General features: G+C 48.9%; 1 protein-coding gene across 8 annotated transcripts in view; it reads left to right on the top strand.

Annotated features, from left to right (window-relative positions):
* UBR5 (ubiquitin protein ligase E3 component n-recognin 5) overlaps nucleotides 1-21,301 on the top strand; it is a 1,605,594-nt gene that overhangs the window by 1,374,670 nt on the left and 209,623 nt on the right. For all 8 annotated transcript variants that reach the window (XM_069220579.1, XM_069220580.1, XM_069220578.1 and 5 more), the window contains one exon: nucleotides 4,081-4,324. In XM_069220579.1, coding sequence (XP_069076680.1) covers nucleotides 4,081-4,324 — 244 coding nt within the window. The remainder of the gene's footprint in view (nucleotides 1-4,080; nucleotides 4,325-21,301) is intronic.

Genomic DNA, 21,301 nt, shown 5'->3' with positions numbered 1-21,301 from the left:
AGATTAACAAGTTACCTACCTTTGGTAAAGATTTATCTGGTGGAGACACACTCTAGTTGCAGATTCTTTACCAACCAACCCATCCTCCCTGCTTGCGAACTGATTACTATGGACAGGAATTCCGCATTCAGGGCCTTATCTCTGGAGCACCATTTTCAGTGTTCATCATGGCACTGCGCTATGGTGTGGAAAGTGGTGAAAAGAAACTGACATCACTGTGCCGAGCCGGTGCCCCAGACGTTATCACGGTGACAACGGACGCGGAGTCGACCAATGCCTCCTGATGGCACGCAAGGGTACTGCTTGAAGAAAAATCTCTGGATCGAGTCTTTGCCTAGGGGAAATTCTAAGGTAAGGAATCTGCAACTAGAATATGTCTCTACCAGATAAATCGTTACCTAAGGTAAGTAACTTCTTCAGTTAGTAGTGTGTGTAATAAAATGTACTGTTCCTTTTTCAAAAGAAAAATCACAGACTAGGCCATTATTCACTGAGTGTTAATGCATGTCACCGAACAGTGATCATTAACCTACACCACCTGCCTTGAGTAGGCCTTTGCTCTGCTAGCCTGAGAGTGTCAAGCGCTACAATGGGGTGTTTGCACTTTTGCCCTCCACTGGGAAACACCCATTACCTGTTGGCAGCCACAAAACTAATGGCCCATTTCCGTACAGTCAGCAAACAATTTGCCCATGATATCCTAATGTACTTGCTTTGCCTATTGCCTGCCTTTTATCCTTCTTCATTTGCCGAACTGTAAAATGTGAAGCCTACCCTAAGGCTAGGGATATTATAGAGCAAAGATGTTGGATGAAGTTTGTTTCCTTTATAGTGACTGCTGATTCTAGTCTACACGCTATTTCCATTTCCCCAACATCCTAGCTAATGAATACCTCATACCACCATACTTTTCGCCCCAAATCATACCCACTACTCATACTCCTAATGTATGGTTATTCTGCCTGTAAGAAGCTGGCCTGGTGTGTGTTGGGTACCTAAGGTACTTATACCTTATATCAGGTACCCCCATTAGTAAAGTGTAGGCAGTGTCTAGAAGCTAGGCTCTCTAGAGATGGCTGTGGATGAGCAGCCAAGGCTTATCTAAGCGTTATGAAAAGCTCAGGCAATACCACTGTAGTCACACAGCACTTACACACATGAAAGAAAACACATAAAGGTACCTTATTTTAGTGACACAATACCAAACATTACTAGAGAGGCACCCTCCAGTAGGAGATAGCACACTAGATATGTATGTTAGTGATCAGCAATAGGCATAGAAAGTAATAGAAAACACTGCAAATGTAGACAGACAATAGTGACCCTAGAGGGGCCCAAACTATATCCTGAAGAAATAGAATGTGAGCATAGGACACCCACCTAGGCAAGTGGAATGTGTAGAGGGGAGCTGGGGGTCCTAGGAATCCCCAAGTACCACAGTGCCCCCTGGCGACCAGGAGTAAAGGCATAAATTACTAGATTTTCCCCAATCCAGACAAGACTGCAAGAAACCAGCGGTGGATTCCTGAAGAGGAAGACCTGTGAAAGAAGGGGGACAAGTCCAGAGGTCACAGAAGAGTCCAGGAGTAGTAGTAGCTACTACCCACCCAGCTGTGGATGCAGGAGATGGTCGATGGTAGGACGAAGACGGTAAGGCATGCAGCCCTGGAGCAGGTGAAGAGTTCCTGGAGGGTGCAGTTGACGTCCCACATCGGAAGGATGATTGCAGTCAGCCAGTGGCGTGGGAAAGCCACCAAAAAGCTTTGGCAAAGGCAGAAGTCTCTGTGAAGCAAAAGTGGAGCTGCCGGAGACAAGCTAGGTCCAGGAAGACTCAACCCACATGGGGAGTCCTAGGGGACCCTCAGCAAGCAGAAAGTCCAAAGAAGAGGCAACCCCCATAGGAGACTCACTGGATGAGGAACCGGAAGTCACAGAGTAGCCCACACAGCAGTAATGGAGAAGGGTCCCACACCGCAGAAGAAGTACGCAGAGGGCTGTACTTCACAGGAAGGTGTGCTGGGGACTAGGGTTACACGAAGCCTGAAGATCCCTTGGAGGAGATTCCAACAGGCCTTGGCAGCTGCAAGAGATGCAGTGCACGGGAGTACTGTCCTGCTTGGGAAGGCAATGGCTTACCTCCACCAAAGTTGGACAGCTGGCAGAGATGGCCAAGAGGACTATTTTGGACCACCACCCATGATGCAGGATCCACGCAGCTGAGATTGAGACGAGATCCACGCAGCCAGTCATTACAGTTGGTGCCTTCGGAAGCAGGGGAGTGACAGCTCCACTCCAAGGGAGATTCCTGCTTCCTTCTCGTGCAGACTGAAGACTTGCCGCCCTCAGAAGATGCACAGCCGGGGAAATGTTGCAGAAGATGGAATGAGCCGTCTAAACAATGTTGCAAGCAGAGTCTTCTTCGATGCAGATTGTCAGTTCCTGGAGGGTCCAGTCACGGTTTCAGTGGCTAGAAGTTGAAGTAGAGGTTGCAGAGGAGTCCTGCTGGAATCTTGCAAGCTGATTCTGATGACCTACCCAAGAAAAAGACCCTAAATTGCCCTGAAACGGGGATTGGTCACCTAGCCAGGTGACCACCTATCAAGAGGGGGGGCTCAGACCTGGCCACTGACCTGCCTACTGACCTGCCTACTCAGATGCTACCAGAGGTCCCTGCCAACACTGGATTCAAGATGACAGAACCCATGGACTCTCTGGAGGAGATCTGAGCACCTCCCCCGGGGTGGTGATGGACAGGGGAGTGGTCACTCCCCTTTCCATTGTCCAGTGCCGCGCCAGAGCAGAGGTTGGTGGTCCCTGAACCAGTGTAGACTGGTTTATGCACAGAGGGCACCAAATGTGCCCTTCAAAGCATACGAGTCGCTTGGGGAAGCTACCCCTCCCAAGCCATGTAACACCGGTTTCCTGAGGGAAAGGTTATTACCCTCCTCTCCCAAAGGAAATCATTTGTTCTGCCTACCTGGGCTTGAGCTGTTCAAGCAGCAGGAGGGCAGAAACCTGTTTGGGTGTCAGCAACTTGGGCTGCCTGGCAAACCCCAGAAGGCTGGTAGGAGCAATGGTGGGGGTCCTCTAAGGAGCCCCCAGAGTGCATAGAATCATACTTCCAATACTGGCAACAGTTTTGGTTCATGATTCACACGTGTTTGATACCAAACATGCCTGTGTTTGGAGTTACCATTATGTAGCTGGACATAGGTAGTGGCCTATGTAAAGTACACACATAAAATGGCGTCCCCATACTCACGAAGTCCATGAATATGGAACTGGAGTTCGTGGGGGCACCTCTGCTAGTGTGGGGGTACCCTCACACACAGGTACTTGCACCCTGCCCCCTGGGCTAGGAGGACCTGCCATAGGGGTGACTTAAAGTGACCTGTAGTGAAAAAGGGTGCATGCACCCTTTCACGCAGGCTGCAATGGCAGGCCTGTGGAAGACTTTGTATGGGCTCCCTATGGGTGGCATAATTCATGCTGCAGACTATGGGGATCATTATCATTGGGGACCTGGTTAGCAGGATCCCAGTGAACAGAGTCAAACACACTGACAACAGGCAGGTAATGGGGGTAACCATGCCAAGAAAGAGGGTACTTTCCTACACTTCCTCTCCCTACTGCAAATAAAATGTCTCATGCACAAGACAGAATAAGCTTTTCACCATAAAAATAGCTGGTTTCTTAGCATTGTCAATGCTTAATTTGAGATAGCTACTTTCTTTTTTAATAAGGCAGCTGACAGTGGTACCCAAAGTGTGATGGCTGCATGTGTCTGTTTGCATTTGTTTACATTGACTTTGAGAATCAATTTCCAGTGACGTCACTTGGTGTCACCATACATTTAAGTTGTGATTAGGAGAGTGCCTATTGACTAGGAGTAATGCAGTCATCATAGCCGTAATTTTGTCCTCTTACTCATTTGCATGTGTCAAGACATTCCCTGTATCTCTGTTTCTTGTCCTCTGTGTCCTCTTATCTTGCTATTGAGAGTAATTAAAATTGTGTGTTGGCTGTAGGAGGAATATTTGGTTCGCTCATTGTCTTATCAACAAATGTATTCTTTGCTAGGTTGATCGAGATCGTGACCTTCTGATTCAGCAGACAATGAGGCAGCTCAACAACCACTTTGGCCGAAGATGTGCAACTAGCCCTCTGGTAGTACACAGAGTTAAAGTTACTTTTAAAGATGAGCCTGGAGAGGGCAGTGGTGTTGCTAGAAGCTTTTACACAGCTGTTGCCCAAGCCTTTCTATCAAATGAAAAACTGCCAAATCTAGACTGCATTCAGAATGCCAACAAAGGAACTCACACAAGTAAGTCAATTTTACAGTTTTATACATAGGTTTTCAGATATAGTTTTATCTCTGTGAAAACGTGTCTTCATCACAGGAACTCCATTGACAGTTAAAATAAAAAAATAAAAAATAAAAAAGTAATCCTTTCTTTTTTGTTTAATAATTTGTTTAATAATTATTTGCCTTCCTGCAGTTAACAATGGGAGAGAAGGAATTAATTTAAATTTTTGTTCAATTTAAAAGGAAACACATTTTAAATTAAAACACAACTGAATCTGTTTCACCCTATTCCTTTTTAAAAGAAAGGGGAATTAAAATAAATTGAGACTGAGCATCAGATTCTAGGAGCAGAAATGGAACAATTCCCCTTTCAATCGCGACAGCAACTTCGTTGTTTCACGGGATACGGCCTTGGCAGTTGATAAAATTATTTTAACTAGCTTCTACGTCCCGATCCCTTAGCACTAGGCTGTGTCGTTCTAAAAACTTTCTTGTCATGAAAATTCTTCATGCTTGTATTTGCGTTCTATGAATTTCTGTATCTTGTAACATTTTTTTTTTTTTTTTTTTTTTTTTTTTTTTTTTTTTTTTTGTTACCAGCATCATCCTGTTAGTTTTTGTGAAGCAGTCCTTTAAAGGCAGAAAGGTCTTTTTTATTTCAACTTCATTACACGGTGTGCACGACAACCTCAGATATACAGCATAGATCATTTAGAATCACAATAAATTATGTTCATGTTTAGATTGCCATCTGATAAGGAGAAAAACAATTAATTTGTTAATTACTCAGTTATACATATATTGAGTTGATCCTCTGAATTTGTTGAATATTTTAGTACCATTAGTTTGAGGCACATGATAATGAGAAACAATATTCTTAATCTATGTATTTCTTGATTGAAATAATTTGTTTATTTTGATATTTAACTTTCCGGACTGATTGTTGTTGGCAAGGTGTAATTTGCTTATAGTGATAATGGTTTCTTTGTTACAAATGCAGATTCTTTTCCTTGACTGTGATTTCCTTTATGTAGGAAGCTGCCTCTATAGTGCACTAAAATGAAGTACACTGTGCAGTGAGTCAGTGGATCCCCAGTTGATATTGCAGAGGTAAAAGTAGATAGGACAAATGCTCTACCTGTCGTAGTGTGGATGGGCTGTTAGGCTTATCAGAGGGTAGTGATAAGCATTTGTTGTAATCGCAGAGGCAGTAAATGAGACGCACACTCTAAGAATAAATCAGAGACCAATTTATAAAAATAACACTTCTTTTATTATTTCTTTCAAACCCAAGGACTTTGTAATCAAGTAAGTATATTTACAAGTATATATACTTTGTAGTTTCAAAAATCGACACAGTGCAATTTTTCATTTCAGCAATATTAACTTGTGGGAGGAAAACAAGAATGCAGTTTTGCAGGTAAGTACACTATTGCAGATTTTGTCTGCTGGTGGGGAGAAAAAGGCAAAGTCTACATGGCATCCCTCTGAGGGTGCCATGCTCACCAGCCGCTGCCTGTGGCATAGTTAAGTTACCCCTGTAGCAGACTTTACATACCTAAGGCAGTGTGCACTATATCACAGGTGAGGCCATAGCTGCATGAACAATATGCCCCTGCATTCTTAGACCCTGTAAGTGCAGTGTGTCCATATTAAGTACATGGGCTCGGAGTTTGTCATTACAAACTTCACAGCTCCATGATGGCTTCACTAAAGGCTGGGAAGTTTGGTATCACACTTCTTTGCACAATAAACCCACACTGATGCCAGTGTTGGATTTATTGTACAATGCACCCAAAGGGCATCTTAGAGATGTCCCCTGTATTTTAACCAACCCTGTAGTGTAAGGCTGGCCACTCTGTGCCAGCCTACCACTAACAGATACATTTCTGACTCCATGCGGTGCCCCCCCCCCTTGGCATGTTTACCTCCCCCCCAACACACACACACACCCACACACACTCCCCCCAACCCCCCCCCCACCCCAACATTTTGCCTGATATTGATGCTGATGACAGAGTGTGATGGGATCCTGCTAACCAGGCCGCAGCACCAGTGTTTTTTCGCTTCTTTGTTCCCACAATTGGCACAACCAAGGCACACTGCTAAGTCCCTTGTAAAAGGTACCATTGGTACCAAGGGCTGTGTGCCCAGGGAGGATCCCTAAGGGCTGCAGCATGAATTGTGCCACCCTAAAGGACCCCTCACCAAGCATGTGCACACAGCCAAAGCGGCCTGTGTTTGTTAGTGGAGAGAAAAAGTTAGTCGATATGCCATCCCTCTCAGGTTGCCATGCACACAAACCACTGCCTGTGGCATAGGTAAGTCACCCCTCTAGCAGAACCTACAGCCCTAAGGCAGCGTGCACTATGTCACAGATGAGGGCATAGGTGCATGGGCAATATGCCCTACAGTGCCATTCTGAGGCATTGTAAGCGCAGTGTGGCCATACTGAGTACATGGGCTGGGAGTTTGTTATTAGAACTCCACAGCTCCATGATGACTTCACTGAAGACTCAGAAGTTTGGTATCAAACTTCTCAGCACAATAAACCCACACTGATGCCATCGTTGGATTTATTGTACAGTGCCCCCAGAGGGCACCTTAGAGATGCCTCCTGTAATTTGCCCGACCCTTTGTTGCAGGACTGACCAGTCTGTGCCAGCCTGCCACTAACAGACAGGTTTCTGACCTCCTGGGGTGAGAGCCTTTGTGTGAGGCCAGAAACAAAACATGCTCTGAGTGGAGGTGCTTCACGCCTCCCTCCCCCTCCTCCTGCCAAGAACTGTAACCCTTGGCGGTGAGCCTCAAAGGCTCAGGGCACCTGTCATAGTGTCCCAGAGCACGCCCGCTAGTGGAGATGCCTGCCCCCGGACAAAGCCCCACTTTTGGCGCCAACTCTGGCAGAAACCTTAGGTAAAACAGGGAGAAGTGACCACTCCAGCTAGGACCACCCCTAAGGTGTCCAGAGCTGAAGTGACCCCCCCGCCCTGCAGAATCCTCCATCTTGGTGTGGAGGACAAGGCCCAATAGGGTTAGGACTGTGTTCCCCTCCCCAAAGGGAGTGGAAACCAGAAGGGTGTAGTCATCTTTAGGGACAGTAGCTATTGGCTACTGACCCCAGTAATGCCCCTACATCTAGGATTTAAGGGCTCCCCTGAACCTAGCTCGTCAGATTTCTGGCAGCCTCACGGCAAGAAGAAAGGACTGCTAAGCCGACGACTGCCCCCCACCCCCCCCCAAGCAGAGAAGACTACAGACACCAGCTGACTTGGCCCCAGCCCTACCATTTTGTCTGCAGCTTCAGAAGCCCTGCTACAAAAAGTTGACACATATTGCAGGACCAGCAACCTCTCCTAACCCCCAGAGGTCCGCCTGCCCGCCAGAGGACCAAGAACTCCCCAGGACAGCAGCCCTGTCCACAAGAAACGTCAAAAAGGATTCCAGAACCGCCCCGGATCCAAGAGGCCCTGCCCACTCTGCACCCAACACCCACTCCCCGTGTCTAGGTGGCACACTGGTCCAGAGCTGGTCCCCAGGCAAGTCTTGAAGCATGCAGCCTAAATCCGGAGGACCCCTCCCTGACCATGTGAGACCTGGATGAAGATTCCTGATGCCTCAAGGTGTACCCCTGCACCTGCAGCCCCATGGCCTTGGGGAATCCGATCATGGGTCCAGCAATGTTCAACAGGTGGCCCGACTCCTTGTCCAGCCTGTGGTTTTCCGGAACCGACTCCATGGACCCAGCCTACAGCATCTTTGTGGCCTCCAGAGTCCTCCTATTGAATAGTATTGGGAGCCCGATGCTGTGTTTGCACCCTGCACCCAGCCGCGCTTGTGCCACAGAGGGTATGTGTTTGGCGCTGATCTGTGCCGTGCCCCCTGCCCTGCCACCTCACCCCCCACCTGGGGCTCACCTAAAGATCCCAAGGTCTGCCCTTCGTAGTCGCAGGTACTTACCTGCTAGCAGATCTGTTTCCGAGTGCCCCCTGTCTCCATAGGATCCCATTCCAAATCCGACACCAGCTTTAACCTCTGCACCCAGCCGGCCCCTTCTTGCTCTGTTTGGTGTCAACCTGAACCTTGACCTTTGGACATTCTAACCCTCGGAGACTAGAACTGTAAGTCGAGTACTGTGGGTGGCTGGCCCTCAATGTAGTGTGCAAAACTAGGCACAGTGTGCAGGGGGTCCCGGCAACCACAGATTGGTTTCCAGAGGTAAAAATGAGCCCACCTAATGCTCCAATTTCTAAGGTAGGTGGTCAAGCAGTAAGGCTAATCTATGAGATGCGCTAAGCATTTGTTGTACTCACAATATCAATCATGCAGGACACATACTCAATGAATACCTCGAGACCAGAATTTATCAAAATACTTCAGACTTTTATATAATTTTTAAGACCACAATAATTAAGATACGTTAAGTACATTTTGTGTTATGGCTTTTCAAAGTTTTAATCAAGTTAGTGTTTCTGTGCGTAATTACGCACCATAGGAATCAATGGAAGGCCACCTAGTAAAATGCATATAAAATCACTCAGGTGAGTTAGTCTCTTCTTTTGCAGGATAGTCGATGAAGTAGGTGGGCACACTGTGCCAGTTGGAGAGTCTCTGGCGACTCCCAGTTCCAGCGGGCGCAGTGCTGGAAAGGCTCTTAGCACAGGCACAGGGCCACTTGGAGGGGCCACCTGGAAAAGGAGCTGGTTTGTTGGTTAGATGTGGTACCTTTGGGTCCCCTTGAACTGTCAAGGTTGCAAGGGGTTAGGGGACCCATGGCACTTAGTAGGTTCTGCGAAGCAAGGCTCAGGGGGGCTGGATGCAGGGCGAGTTGGAGGTCTTGGAGGCTGTGTGCAATGGAACCCTTTGGAGCTTGTGGTAAGTCTTCTTCCAGGGCCTTGCAGGATGACGAAGGTGCTCTGATCAGAGGTCCGGGGTGTTCCTAAAGTCCCTCGACTGGGGCTTCCTCCTGGTCCAGTTGCAACTCTGGATGAGCTATTTTTGTTGTTGTCTGACGTGCACTGACCAGTACATGGGGTATTGACACAACTCGGCCACAGGAGGGCGCAATGCCACCAAAATTTGCACATTTGTAGGTCTCGTCCGGCTGCAACTTCCGGTTGCGGAAATATCGTCCATTCAGTGAACTCACCCTCACAGGTTTGCTGGTTCCTTGTAGGTTTCTTTGTTTTCTTCAGCGGTGCCTCCACTCAGGCCGGAGATGGCTGCCTGTTTGCGAAGCCTGGGGGTCCTCTGGGTCTTTTGACGTCTATCCTGTGGTCAGCTCCTCAGCAACTGCGATGATTAGGTGTAGAGAAATGCCTCCCTTGGCATGGTTACCCCCTAACCTTTTGCCTTTTGTTGATGCTAGTTATGATTGAACGTGTGCTGGGATCCTACTAACCAGGCCCCAGCACCAGCGTTCTTTCTCTAAACTGTACCTTTGTTCCCACAATTGGCACAGCCCTGGCACACAGATAAGTCCCTTGTAATTGGTAACCAGGGCCCTGTGGCCAGGGAAGGTCTCTAAGGGCTGTAGCATGTATTATGCCACCCTGGGGACCCCTCACTCAGCACATGCACACTGCCTCACAGCTTGTGTGTGCTAGTGGGGAGAAAATGACTAAGCCGACATGGCACTCCCCTCAGGGTGCAATGCCAACCTCACACTGCCTGTGGCATAAGTAAGTCACCCCTCTAGCAGGCCTTGCAGCCCTAAGGCAGGGTGCACTATACCACAGGTGAGGGCATAGGTGCATGAGCACTATGCCCCTACAGTGTCTAAGCAAAACCTTAGACATTGTAAGTGCAGGGTAGCCATAAGAGTATATGGTCTGTGAGTTTGTCAAGCACGAACTCCACAGTTCCATAATGGCAACACTGAAAACTTTGGTATTAAACGTCTCAGCACAATAAATGCACACTGATGCCAGTGTGCAATTTATTGTAACATGCACCCAGAGGGCATCTTAGAGATGCCCCCTGAATACCGGTCCGACTTATAGTGTAGGATGACCAGTTTCTGCCAGCCTGCCACACACCTCCAGACAAGTTGCTGGCCACATGGGGAGAGTGCCTTTGTCACTCTGTGGCCAGGAACAAAGCCTGTTCTGTGTGGAGGCGCTTCACACCTCCCCCTGCAGGATCTGTAACACCTGGCGGTGAGCCTCAAAGGCTCACCCCTTTTGTTACAGCGCCCCAGGGCATCCCAGCTAGTGGATATGCCCGCCCCTTTGGCCACTGCCCCCACTTTTGGCGGCAAGATGGCAGATGGAGGATTCCCCCCAATAGGATTAGGGATGTGCCCCCCTCCCTCCCCACAGGGAGGAGGCACAAAGAGGGTCTAGCCACCTTCAGGGCCAGTTGCCATTGGCTACTGCCCTCCCAGACCTAAACACACCCTTAAATTCAGTATTGAGAGGCTCCCAGAACCGAGGAAGATAGATTCCTGCAACCTAAAGAAGAAGGACTGCTGACCTGAAGCCCTGCAGTGAAGACGGAGACAACTTATTTGGCCCCAGCCCCACCGGCCTGTCTCCCTACTTCGAAGAAAACTGCAGCAGCGACGCAACCAACAGGGTCCAGCGACCTCTGAAGCCTAAGAGGACTACCCTGCACCTAAAGGACCAAGAAGCTCCCGAGAACAGCGGCCATATTCAAGAACTAGCAACTTTTTGAAACCAAGAAGCAACTTTTAAAGACCACACGTTTCCCGCCGAAAGCGTGAGACTTTCCACTCTGCACCCGACGCCCCCGGCTCGACCTGCGGAAAACTAACACTACAGGGAGGACTCCTCGGTAACTGCGAGCCCGTGAGTAGCCAGAGTTGACCCCCCCTCAGCGATGCCTGCAGAGGAAATCCAGAGGCTCCCCCTGACCGCGACTGCCTGCTTCAAGGAAACTGCACCCGGCCGCCCCCGTGCCACTGAGGGTGTACTTTTTGTGCTGACTTGTATTTCCCCCCCCCCCCCCCAGTGCCCTACAAAACCCCCCTGGTCTACTCTCCGAAGTCACGGGTACTTACCTGCTGGCAGACTGGAACCGTGCACCCCTATTTCCATTGAAGCCTATGTGTTTTGGGCACCACTTTGACCTCTGCACCTGTCCGGCCCTGAGCTGCTGGTATGGTAACTTTGGGGTTGCCTTGAACCCCCAACGGTGGGCTACCTTGGACCTAACTTTGAACCCTGTAAGTGTTTTACTTACCTGTCAACTTAACATTTACTTACCTCCCCCAGGAACTGTCGATTTTTGCTGCACTAAGTGTCCACTTTTAAAATAGTTTATTGCCATGTTTGTCAGAACTGTACATGCTTTTGTGATAATTCAAAGTTCCTAGAATACCTGAGTGAAATACCTTTCATTTAAAGTATTGCTTGTAAATCTTGAACCTGTGGTTCTTGAAATAAACTAAGAAAATATATTTTTCTCCATAAAAACCTATTGGCCTGGAATTGTCTGTGTGTGTGTGTGTGTGTGTGTGTGTGTGTGTGTGTGTGTGTGTGTGTGTGTGTGTGTGTGTGTTCCTCATTTATTGCCTGTGAGTGTACAACAAATGCTTAACATTACCCTCTGATAAGCCTACTGCTCGACCACACTACCACAAAAAAGAGCATTAGAATTATCTTTTTTTGCTACTATCTTACCTCTAAGAGGAACACTTGGACTCTGTGCACACTTTCTTACTTTGAAATAATATACACAGAGACAACTTCCTAGAATGGACACAATGTGGAACAAATAAAACATTCACCCCCAGGCACAGATCTGGGTTTAATCTATCAGATTTTTTGCTCATAACGCCTCCCTAGTTTGGACCGAGCCCTTTGTAAATCAGTCTTCACCCTGTTCCCCATGGTAACAGTCCAGGCCGAATTGATGGATTAAACTAGGGCGAGGGCTACTCCATTGTTTAGGCAGGCTGGCTGGCAAGGGGAGAAGAAAGGGGAGACCACTTGCTGAACTGGTTTCCTCAAGGGTGTGTAGCCCTGAAGTAGCCACATCCCAGGAATGGGATATGGAGGTCTGGACAGCGAGAGAGGGGTCTTGCCATCTTGGGAGTGGGCAGAATGGTAGATCCTGGGATCAGTAGAGGCCACACTCCACAGGAAGTGGTTACCAGTTGGGATGGAATCTGGTAGCCTATTGGCTTCCAACCGCATCCTGCCCTGAGGGCATTTTCCGAGCATAAAGGAGGCACCCCTTTCAGCCCAGACCTCAGATGTCAACTGACCCGGAAGAAGGACCGAAGAAAGACTGCCCTGCTGCACTGAGGGACCCGCAAAGAGAGGCTGCACAGTTGACGATAGCACCTGGTAGCCAGCAAAGAAAGAGCCTAGTCAAGCCAAAAGACTGCAAGGGCCAGCAGTCTGGCCTCCTGTTCCAGCACAGGGACACAGCTTTAGAAGTCTGCTGGGGCAAGTTGGTGGCCCAAACTCTTCAAACCACTGCCACCACCGCCTTGCAGCACCAAGGGCAAGGAACCGACACTCAGAGTTGCACAAAAGTACTTGGAGCCCAAAAGTGCTGTCGGAGAGTTGCTGGGATCATAGAAAGGTGAGTTATCAACCCAGGAAGGATTAACGTGTGATTGTGACTCCGGGCAACTGGACTGTGCCCAGACTGGAGAGGACCTTGTGGGACGTCGAACCTGTAGCCAGCTCCCACCCCAACACCACCCTCCATCACCCTTTTTTCGTGGCCGGAGTGACTGCAGGAAGACCCCCATTGACCACTTCACATCCACAGCACTCTTAAAGCACCCTTTGAGCGTCTTCAGCATCCTTCATCTCTTGCATAAGGGGCACTCAAGAATCCATTGCAATGCAGATATGGGGCCTGGAACTGTCATTGCAATGCAGAGATGGTGCCTGGAACTGCTCGATAACTTCTTCTACTTTGGAAGTCAATGTTTCTTAAGGACCCTGCTGCTTTCCCTGACTAGTTCTTTACTGGGGTTGGTTGCCCCAAGTACTTCTACCCAACCACATTGACACTTGCCCAAGTTTTCCTTAAGGTTTCTAAGGGACAAATTCATTGCATTTGCCAAGGATTGCTTGCAGTTGAATGAAAACGCTTTGATTCATTATTATTTTTTAATCAATATCTCCGGTATCCTGCAGTGGATCTTTTTTTTTTTTTTTTTTTTTTTTTTTTTGGTAGGGTCGAAAATTCATTACAGTCTGTTTTTATACATTGGGTTCTTATTTTGTGAGTGTTGTCAATGTATTCTTCCTGTGTTTTGGTAATGTTTAAATGCTTTACACTTGTTCCTGTGTTAAGCCTTGCCACTGCTATCCAAGGTTGAGCTGAAGGTTTGACAAGAGACAATTAGGGGTTCTAAAGGGATTGATAAGTGTATTGCACTGTGAGTGTAGGAAAGCACTCCTTTTGGCATGGTTAGCCCCCACCTTTTGCCTGGTTTCTGATGTGGCTTCAACTGTTAGTGCACTGTTGTAGGAAGCTGGCTCTGTTTATGGTGTACACCTATGGTGTGGAACTTTATTCTGAGTGCATGCAACCCTTAGTGATAGTGTTTTGGTGCGTAGATAACCAAAGCTCTCTAGGATTAGCTGTGGAGAGCAGCACAGGTTTATCAAGGAGGAGTATAAAGCACTTACAATACCACAATAGTCAGCCAGTGATGTTCACACATGTAAGAAACACACCAAGTGTTACAAAAATAAAGTATTTTTTTATTATAACACTAATACTGTCCTGATATCTACACACAGAAAATTGACACAAACAGGAAAAGCATAGAAATATATGGGACCCATGGGGGTTGGGGGAAATCATATAGTAAAAGTGGTATAAGAATGGAGATGTCCAATCAGGGTAAGTGGGTTAGGATCCCCGAGGGAGGCAGAGTATGAAATCACCCAAGGTAAGTGATAGAAATCCCCCAGGCACCCATGTGCAGAGGTGTTATCTAGCCGGTTGTCCCAAAGGCTAACACAGGACCGTCGCAGTTGGAATTTTCAGGTTTCAGGACCCTGAGAAAACCATTTGGCACAAGGAGGGTTCAATAGTGCCGCCACCCATAGATACCTTGGAAAGTGGAGTACCTACACCAAGAGAGTCCAGGTGCATAGTGGTGAAGTGATGTTGGGAAACTTTTGTTGGAGTCAATGGGAGCCTTGCTAGTCCAGGTGCTGTAGGTGAGAAGTTCCTGCAGGTCGGTGAAGGAAGAAGTCTAGCTACGGAGTCCATGTGACGCAGGAAGATCCTTGAAATTGCCCACGAGCTGTCCCACATCTTTCACCGGATTGCAGAGGAGTCAGTGGTCAGCAGAACCACCAACAACATTGGCAAATGCAAGAAGAAGCTGCAGGGACATTTGCAAGATTTTGGGGACAAGCAAGGTCCAAGCAACTCGACCGTTATGGAGTCAGGGATGGCACTAAGCAGGCAGGAAAGCCAGCAGAAATAATTGGAGCCCCCACAAGGACCCACTGGCAGCAAGCATGGAGTCGCAAAAAGGCCTCAGCAGCACTACAAAAAGGAGCCCCACGTCACAGAAGTTGCAAGGTGGTCGCTGTTCTAGGAGTTGCAAAGTGACAGAGTCTGGGGCTTCTTGGAACTCAAAGATCTCCTGGAGGTAGAGTCAATAAACCTTGGTAACAGCAACAAATGTGCTGCATAGTGGTTCGGGTCCAGTGGCCACAGCTAAGACCCACTGCCTCCTAAGTTGGGTAGAAGACAAGTTGGACCTGGAGGGGACCAGAGAACCACGACCTGTGCTGCAGAGCCTGTTTGATGTCCGTGGGACAGTAGAGTCCACCAGCCGGTCATTTTCGTAGAAGTGCCTATGGATGCATGGGAGTGAGTCCTTCACTCCAAGGGTCATTCTTTCTTGCTTCCTGATGCAAATAGAGTCCTTGTGACCCTGGAGGATGCACAGCCACGGATGGTGCAGAATTATTGCAGGAGCTGGAGAAAAAACATTGCATTGGGAACCCTCCCAACTGGCTACAGTTCCTAAGGCAGACCAGCAGAGGTTCCCGGGGGCCAGGTCGCTGAAGAGTCTTGCAGAGAGTTCCTGTGTAGAGTCTTGCTTGAGTAATTTAGGGAGCCACCCTCAGGGGAGCCCCTAAGTAACTCTTAAAAGGGGGCTGGACACTGTCTGCGGTGACCACCTATTAGAGGGGGACTGAAGTCACCCAGCTGGCCTAACCACTCAGATGCTCCCTGGGGCCTCTACTTGTCTTATTTCCAAGGTGGGAGAACAGTGTCTAGGGTCGGCAGCAATGCGGGCTGGAATGCAGATCCTGCAAGGCTGTACAGGCAGATCTGGGGGATCCTCTAAGGAACCTCCAGAGTACATGGTATCATGCAACCAGCACTGGAATCTGTGTAGTTGCATAATTCCAACATGTTTGATACCAAACATGCCTAGGTTTGGTGAATCCATTATGTAGTTGGACTACTCATGTTGACAGGTGTCCGCTACATACCTTAAAATGGCTTTCCGTGCTATCAAAAGACCAGGCAATGGACTCTGGGATTTGTAGGGGCACTTTAGCAACACAAAAGGATGATTGACGGAATGTTGAACAATGCAAACCCTCACCCCCAGCACAGATCTTGATTTAATCCATAGTTCTTTTGCTCACCATGCTACCCCAGTTTGGACCCAGCTATAGGCAAATCAGTCTTGACCCTGTTCCTCATGGGAACAGTCCAGCCCGAAATGCCAGGCCAGGTCCTCCCTGGAACGGAAACAAGAATCCTGGGACCGGTTTCAGGGTATCACCCTTCATCAGCCAGGCTAGCTTGAATCCAGTGGCACAGTGAGCAGTGGACCCATGTCTGGGCATACCCTTCCCACTTAGGGCAACTTTTGGGTTTGTAGCGGCCCCCCTGCTCATATAAGGGTGCCCTCACACTCAGGACCATGCACCCAGCCCTTAGGCTATTGGGCCTACTGTAGGGGTGACTTACAGTGTACAAGTGCAGTGACCGCGATATAAGGAAAGCCTTATATCTAAAGTGAAAGATGCATGCACTATTTCACACAGGCTGCAATGGCAGGCCTGCAGACACAGTTTTCATGGGCTTCCATGGGTGGCATAATACATGATACAGCCCATGGGACACCCCTGGTGTGCCAATGCCATGGATACCAAAGTACCATTTACTAGGGAATTACATGGGTGCAGCCAGTATGCCAATTGTGGGGTGTAAATGTACCATACAACCAAATTTAGAGGATAGAGCACTGATCCTGGGGTCCTGGTTAGTAGGATCCCAATGTACTACAGGCTAAACACACTGACACCAGTTAAAAAGTGGGGGTAACTATGCTAGAAAGAGCTACATTTTTTTACAACTGGATCCCTGCTAACCAGGTCCACAGTGCCATATCTCTTTCTGCAAAACTGCACAGTTGTTTTGTACATTCGGCACACACCTTAGCACCCGCTATAAGTTCCTGGTAAATGGTATGCCAGGTACCTAGGGCTTGGGGTACTAAGGAAGGTCCCTGAGGCCTGCATCACCAATTGTGCAACCCCAAGGGACCCTTCACCAAACCCACACAGTGCTGCCATCCCAGACTACATGTGTTGGTGCTGGCTAAATTGAAAACATGACTGGTCTCACACACACACCTGTGTGCCAGGTCCCCTATCACTGCATGTGCCTGGTGTAAATCACCCCTAAAGCAGGATGCATCAGGACATATGTAGAAAAATGGCTCCTTGTTGCAGTTAACACACACACCTTTTGCCTGATATTGATGCTGACTTGTCTGAGAAGTGTGCTGGGATCCTGCTAACGAGGCACCAGCACCAGTGTTCTTTCACTTAAAAATGTACCATTGTTTCTACAATTGGCACACCCCTGGCACACAGATAAGTCCCTTGTAAAAGGTACCAGTGGTACTAAGGGCCCTGTAACCAGGGAAGGTCCCTAAGGGCTACAGCATGTGTTGTGCCACCCTAAGGGACCCCTCACCTAACACATGCACACTGCCATTGCAGATTGTGTGTGTTGGTGGGAAGAAAAAGTCATAGTCGACATGGCATCCCTCTCAGATGCCATGCACACAAAATAATGCCTGTGGCATAGGTAAGTCGCCCATCTAGCAGGCCTTAAAGCCCTAAGGCAGGGTGCACTATACCACAGGTGAGGGCATAGCTGCATCAGCTGGTTCCACAGTTGGCACATCCCTGGCACACAGATAAGTCCCTTGTAAATGGTACCCCTTGTACCAAGGGCCCAGTGGCCAGGGAAGGTCTCTAAAGGCTGCAGCATGTATTATGCCACACTGGGGACCCTTCACTCAGCACATGCACACTGCCTCACAGCTTGTGTGTGCTGGTGGGGTTAAAAAGACTAAGCCGATATGGCACTCCCCTCAGAGTGCCAGGCCCAGAACCCGCTGCCTGTGGCATAGGTGAGTCACCCCTCTAGCAGGCCTTTCAGCCCTAAGGCATGGTGCACTATACCACAGATGAGGGCATAGCTGCATGAGCACTATGCCCCTATAGTGTCTAAGCCAGTTCTTAGACATTGTAAGTGCAGGGTAGCCATAAAGAGTATATGGTCTGGGAGTTTGTCATGCACTCCACAGTTCCATAATGGCTACACTGAATACTGGGAAGTTTCAGCACAATAAATCCACAATGATGCCAGTGTGAGATTTATTGAGAAATACACACAGAGGGCATCTTAGAGATGCGCCCTGCATGCCAGCTCAACTACTAGTGCTAGGCTGACCAGTTTCTGTTAGCCTGCCACATCCAGACGGGTTTCTGGCCACATGGGGTGAGTGCCTTTATGCAATCTGTGACCAGGAACAAAGCCTGTCCTTGGTGGACGTGCTTCACACCTCCCCCTTCAGGAACTGCAACATCTGGCGGTAAGTCTCAAAGGCGCAAGCCTGGTGTTACAATACCCCAGGGCACTCCAGTTACTGGAGATGCCCGCCCCCCAGACACAGCCCCCACTTTTGGCGATAATGAGAAAAACAGGGAGTCACCCTCCAGCCAGAACAGCCCCTAAGGTGTTCTGAGCTGAGGTGATCCCTGCCTTAGAAAATCCTCCATCTTGCTTTGGAGGATTTCCCCCAATAGGATTAGGGATGTGCCCCCGTCCCCACCGGGAGGAGGCACGAAGAGGGTGTAGCAAGCCTCAGGGACAGTAGCCATTGGCTACTGCCCTCCAGCCCTAAACACACCCCTAAATTGAGAATTTAAGGGCGACCCTGAACCCAGGAAAACTGATTCCTGACGACCTGAACGAGACGAAAGACTGCTGACCTGAAAGCCACAGAGACAACTGACTTGGCCCCAGCCCTACCGGCCTGTCTCCATACCCAAAGAACCTGCAACAGCGACGCATCCTGTGGCCCAGAGGGCTGCCCTGCACCCAAGGGACCGAGAAACTCTTGTTGACAGCGGTTCTGTCCAAGCAACAAAGAAGAAACCAACTTTAAATGGACTCCAGCCTCACTCCGGAAGTGTGAGTCCCCAACACTCTGCACCCAACGCCCCTAGCTCGTGTCCAGAAGAATCAACACTGCAGAGAGGACCCCCAGGTGACTTCAGCAACGTGGACACCCTAAGACAACCTCCCTACACCCCCACAGCGACACCAGCAGAGAGAATCCAGAGGCTTCCCCTGACCGCGACTGCCCGGTAACAAAGAACCCGACGCCTGGAAGAAGCTCTGCACCCGCAGCCCCAGGCCCGAGAGAAATCAACTACCAGTGCAGGAGTGACCAGCAGACAGCTCATCATTGCCCAGTCGGTGGCTGTCCCGAGAAGCCCCCCTGTGACTTGCCTACCTAAAACCCGACACCTACTTCACACACTGCACCGGGCCGCCCCTGTGCAGCTGAGGGTGTATATTGTGTGCCTGTCTGTGACACCCCAGTGCTCTACAAAACTCCCCTGGTGTGCTCCCTGAGGACGCAGGTACTTGCCTGCTAGCAGAACCGGAGCACCCCTAGTCTCCATAGGTGCCTCTGTTATTTGGGCCCTACTTTGACCTCTGCCCCTGACCGGCCCTGTGTTGCGGGTGCTGGGGGTTGACTTGAACCTCCAACGGTGGGCTGCCTATGCCCTGGAGACTGAACTTGTAAGTGCTTTACTTACCTGAGAAACTAACCAATACTTACCTCCCCAAGGAACTGTTGATTTTTGCACTAGGTCCACTTTTAAAACAGCCTATTGTCATTTTTGCCAAAACTGTGTACATTACTGTTTTAATTCGAAGTTCCATATTTACCTATGCCAGCTACCTTACAATTTATGCACTTAGTTGAATTCTGAATCTTGTGGTTCTAAAATAAATTAAGAAAATATTTTTTTTCTATATAAAAACCTATTGGCCTGGAGTTAAGTCTTTGAGTGTGTGTTCCTCATTTATTGCCTGTGTGTGTACAACAAATGCTTAACACTACCCTCTGATAAGCCTACTGCTTGACCGCACTACCACAAAATAGAGCATTGGTATTATCTAATTTTGCCACTATCAACCTCTAATAGGAACTCTTGGACTCCGTGCACACTAGCTCTCAATTTGAAATAGTATATACAGAGCCAACTTCCTACAACATGAGAACATATATGCACAAGCAGATATGCCCCTGCTATGTCTCTGTCGATTCTTAGTAAGTGAACAGGGAAGCCATTTTAAATGCATGTGCTGGACACTGGTCATTACGCGTTCCCCAGATACATGATGGCTTCCCTGAACCCTGGGATGTTTGGTATAAAACATCTCAGAATAATAAACCCTCACTAAATCCAGTGAGCATAGAGGGCATCTTAGAGGTGCCCCCTGAAAACCTACCAGCTACTAGTTTGCTGACTGACAGATTCTTACCATTTCAGCTACCACAGACACGTTTCTGCCCCCCCCCTCCCCCCCAAGGTGAGAGTCCACGCTCTTCAAGTCCTCAGACAAAAGCCTCCACTGGGCAGGGGTGCAATAACCTCACCCAGGTAGGATGGACATTCTAGGGCGGGGAGCTTTAAAGGCCTAGCTGCCTTTGTAATGTAACCCAGGTCTCTCAATCCACCCCCAACCCCTGTCCTGACCCCACTTTTGGCAAAGGCACAGATGGGGAAAAAAAATTAAATGAAGAGGAGTGCCCACCTAATGCCAATCCCACCCCTAAGGTGGACGAGTTGAAGTGGACATGACTTTTTAAATTCCTCCATCTTAAGAAGGTATTATCCCACTAGGGTTATGGCCATGCTCACATTCCGGCGGAAGTGGTAACAGAAAGGGTGTAGTCACCCTAAAAGTCGGCAACCCATTGGCTAACGCCTGGCACTCCCTGTAACGCCCCTCAATTGAGTATTTAGGTGGCACCCCTAAACCTTACAATTCAGATTCTGATGACCTAAGAAGATGAGGACAAAGAAAAGTTGCATCTGCAGAAGAAGACCCTCCGGACTGCCTGCTGACCTTAAAGGACTCTGCCAAAGAAGCCATCTCGTCCTGCCTTCAATAAAACTCAAGTCTCACGTGAGCAGCCAACCTGCTCAGCAGCCAGAAACCTCAAGGAAAAGAGATTGCAGCTGCTGGAACTCCATAGACCCCACACCTGAAGTGACTACTGCACTCGACGTCCACACCCCGTGGTAAAGCCAACCAACGGTGCCAATGCAGTTCCTCGGCTGCCAAGAGACAGAGCCCAGTGTGGTCTCAATAATCTTGGACTTATCCGAGTCTCCTGCAGCCTCTGCATGCAGGCTCCCTCTCCCACAGCCTGGTGGTAAGAGAAAACCTGACACCTCCAACAACCATTGCACCTCTTGCCCCTGACCTGATCTGAGGTGGGTCTCTGGTGCCAACGACATCCCCTGGCTCCTAAGAGCTCAAGTCCATTCTGGGCCCACCCCTGGCGTACTCCCCGACGATGCCTGCAGCCTCACCATACAGGACCCATTGACCACGAGTGGTCCCGGACAAGCAAACCTGACGCCTAAAGACACCCTGGCATCCATTCCCCCGAGGAAAGAAGAGGCCCAAAGGTGCACC

This window comes from Pleurodeles waltl, chromosome 2_2 (genome assembly GCF_031143425.1).
Source record: "Pleurodeles waltl isolate 20211129_DDA chromosome 2_2, aPleWal1.hap1.20221129, whole genome shotgun sequence".
Taxonomy (NCBI): Eukaryota; Metazoa; Chordata; class Amphibia; order Caudata; family Salamandridae; genus Pleurodeles; species Pleurodeles waltl.
This window is presented reverse-complemented; position numbering and strand designations above follow the sequence as displayed.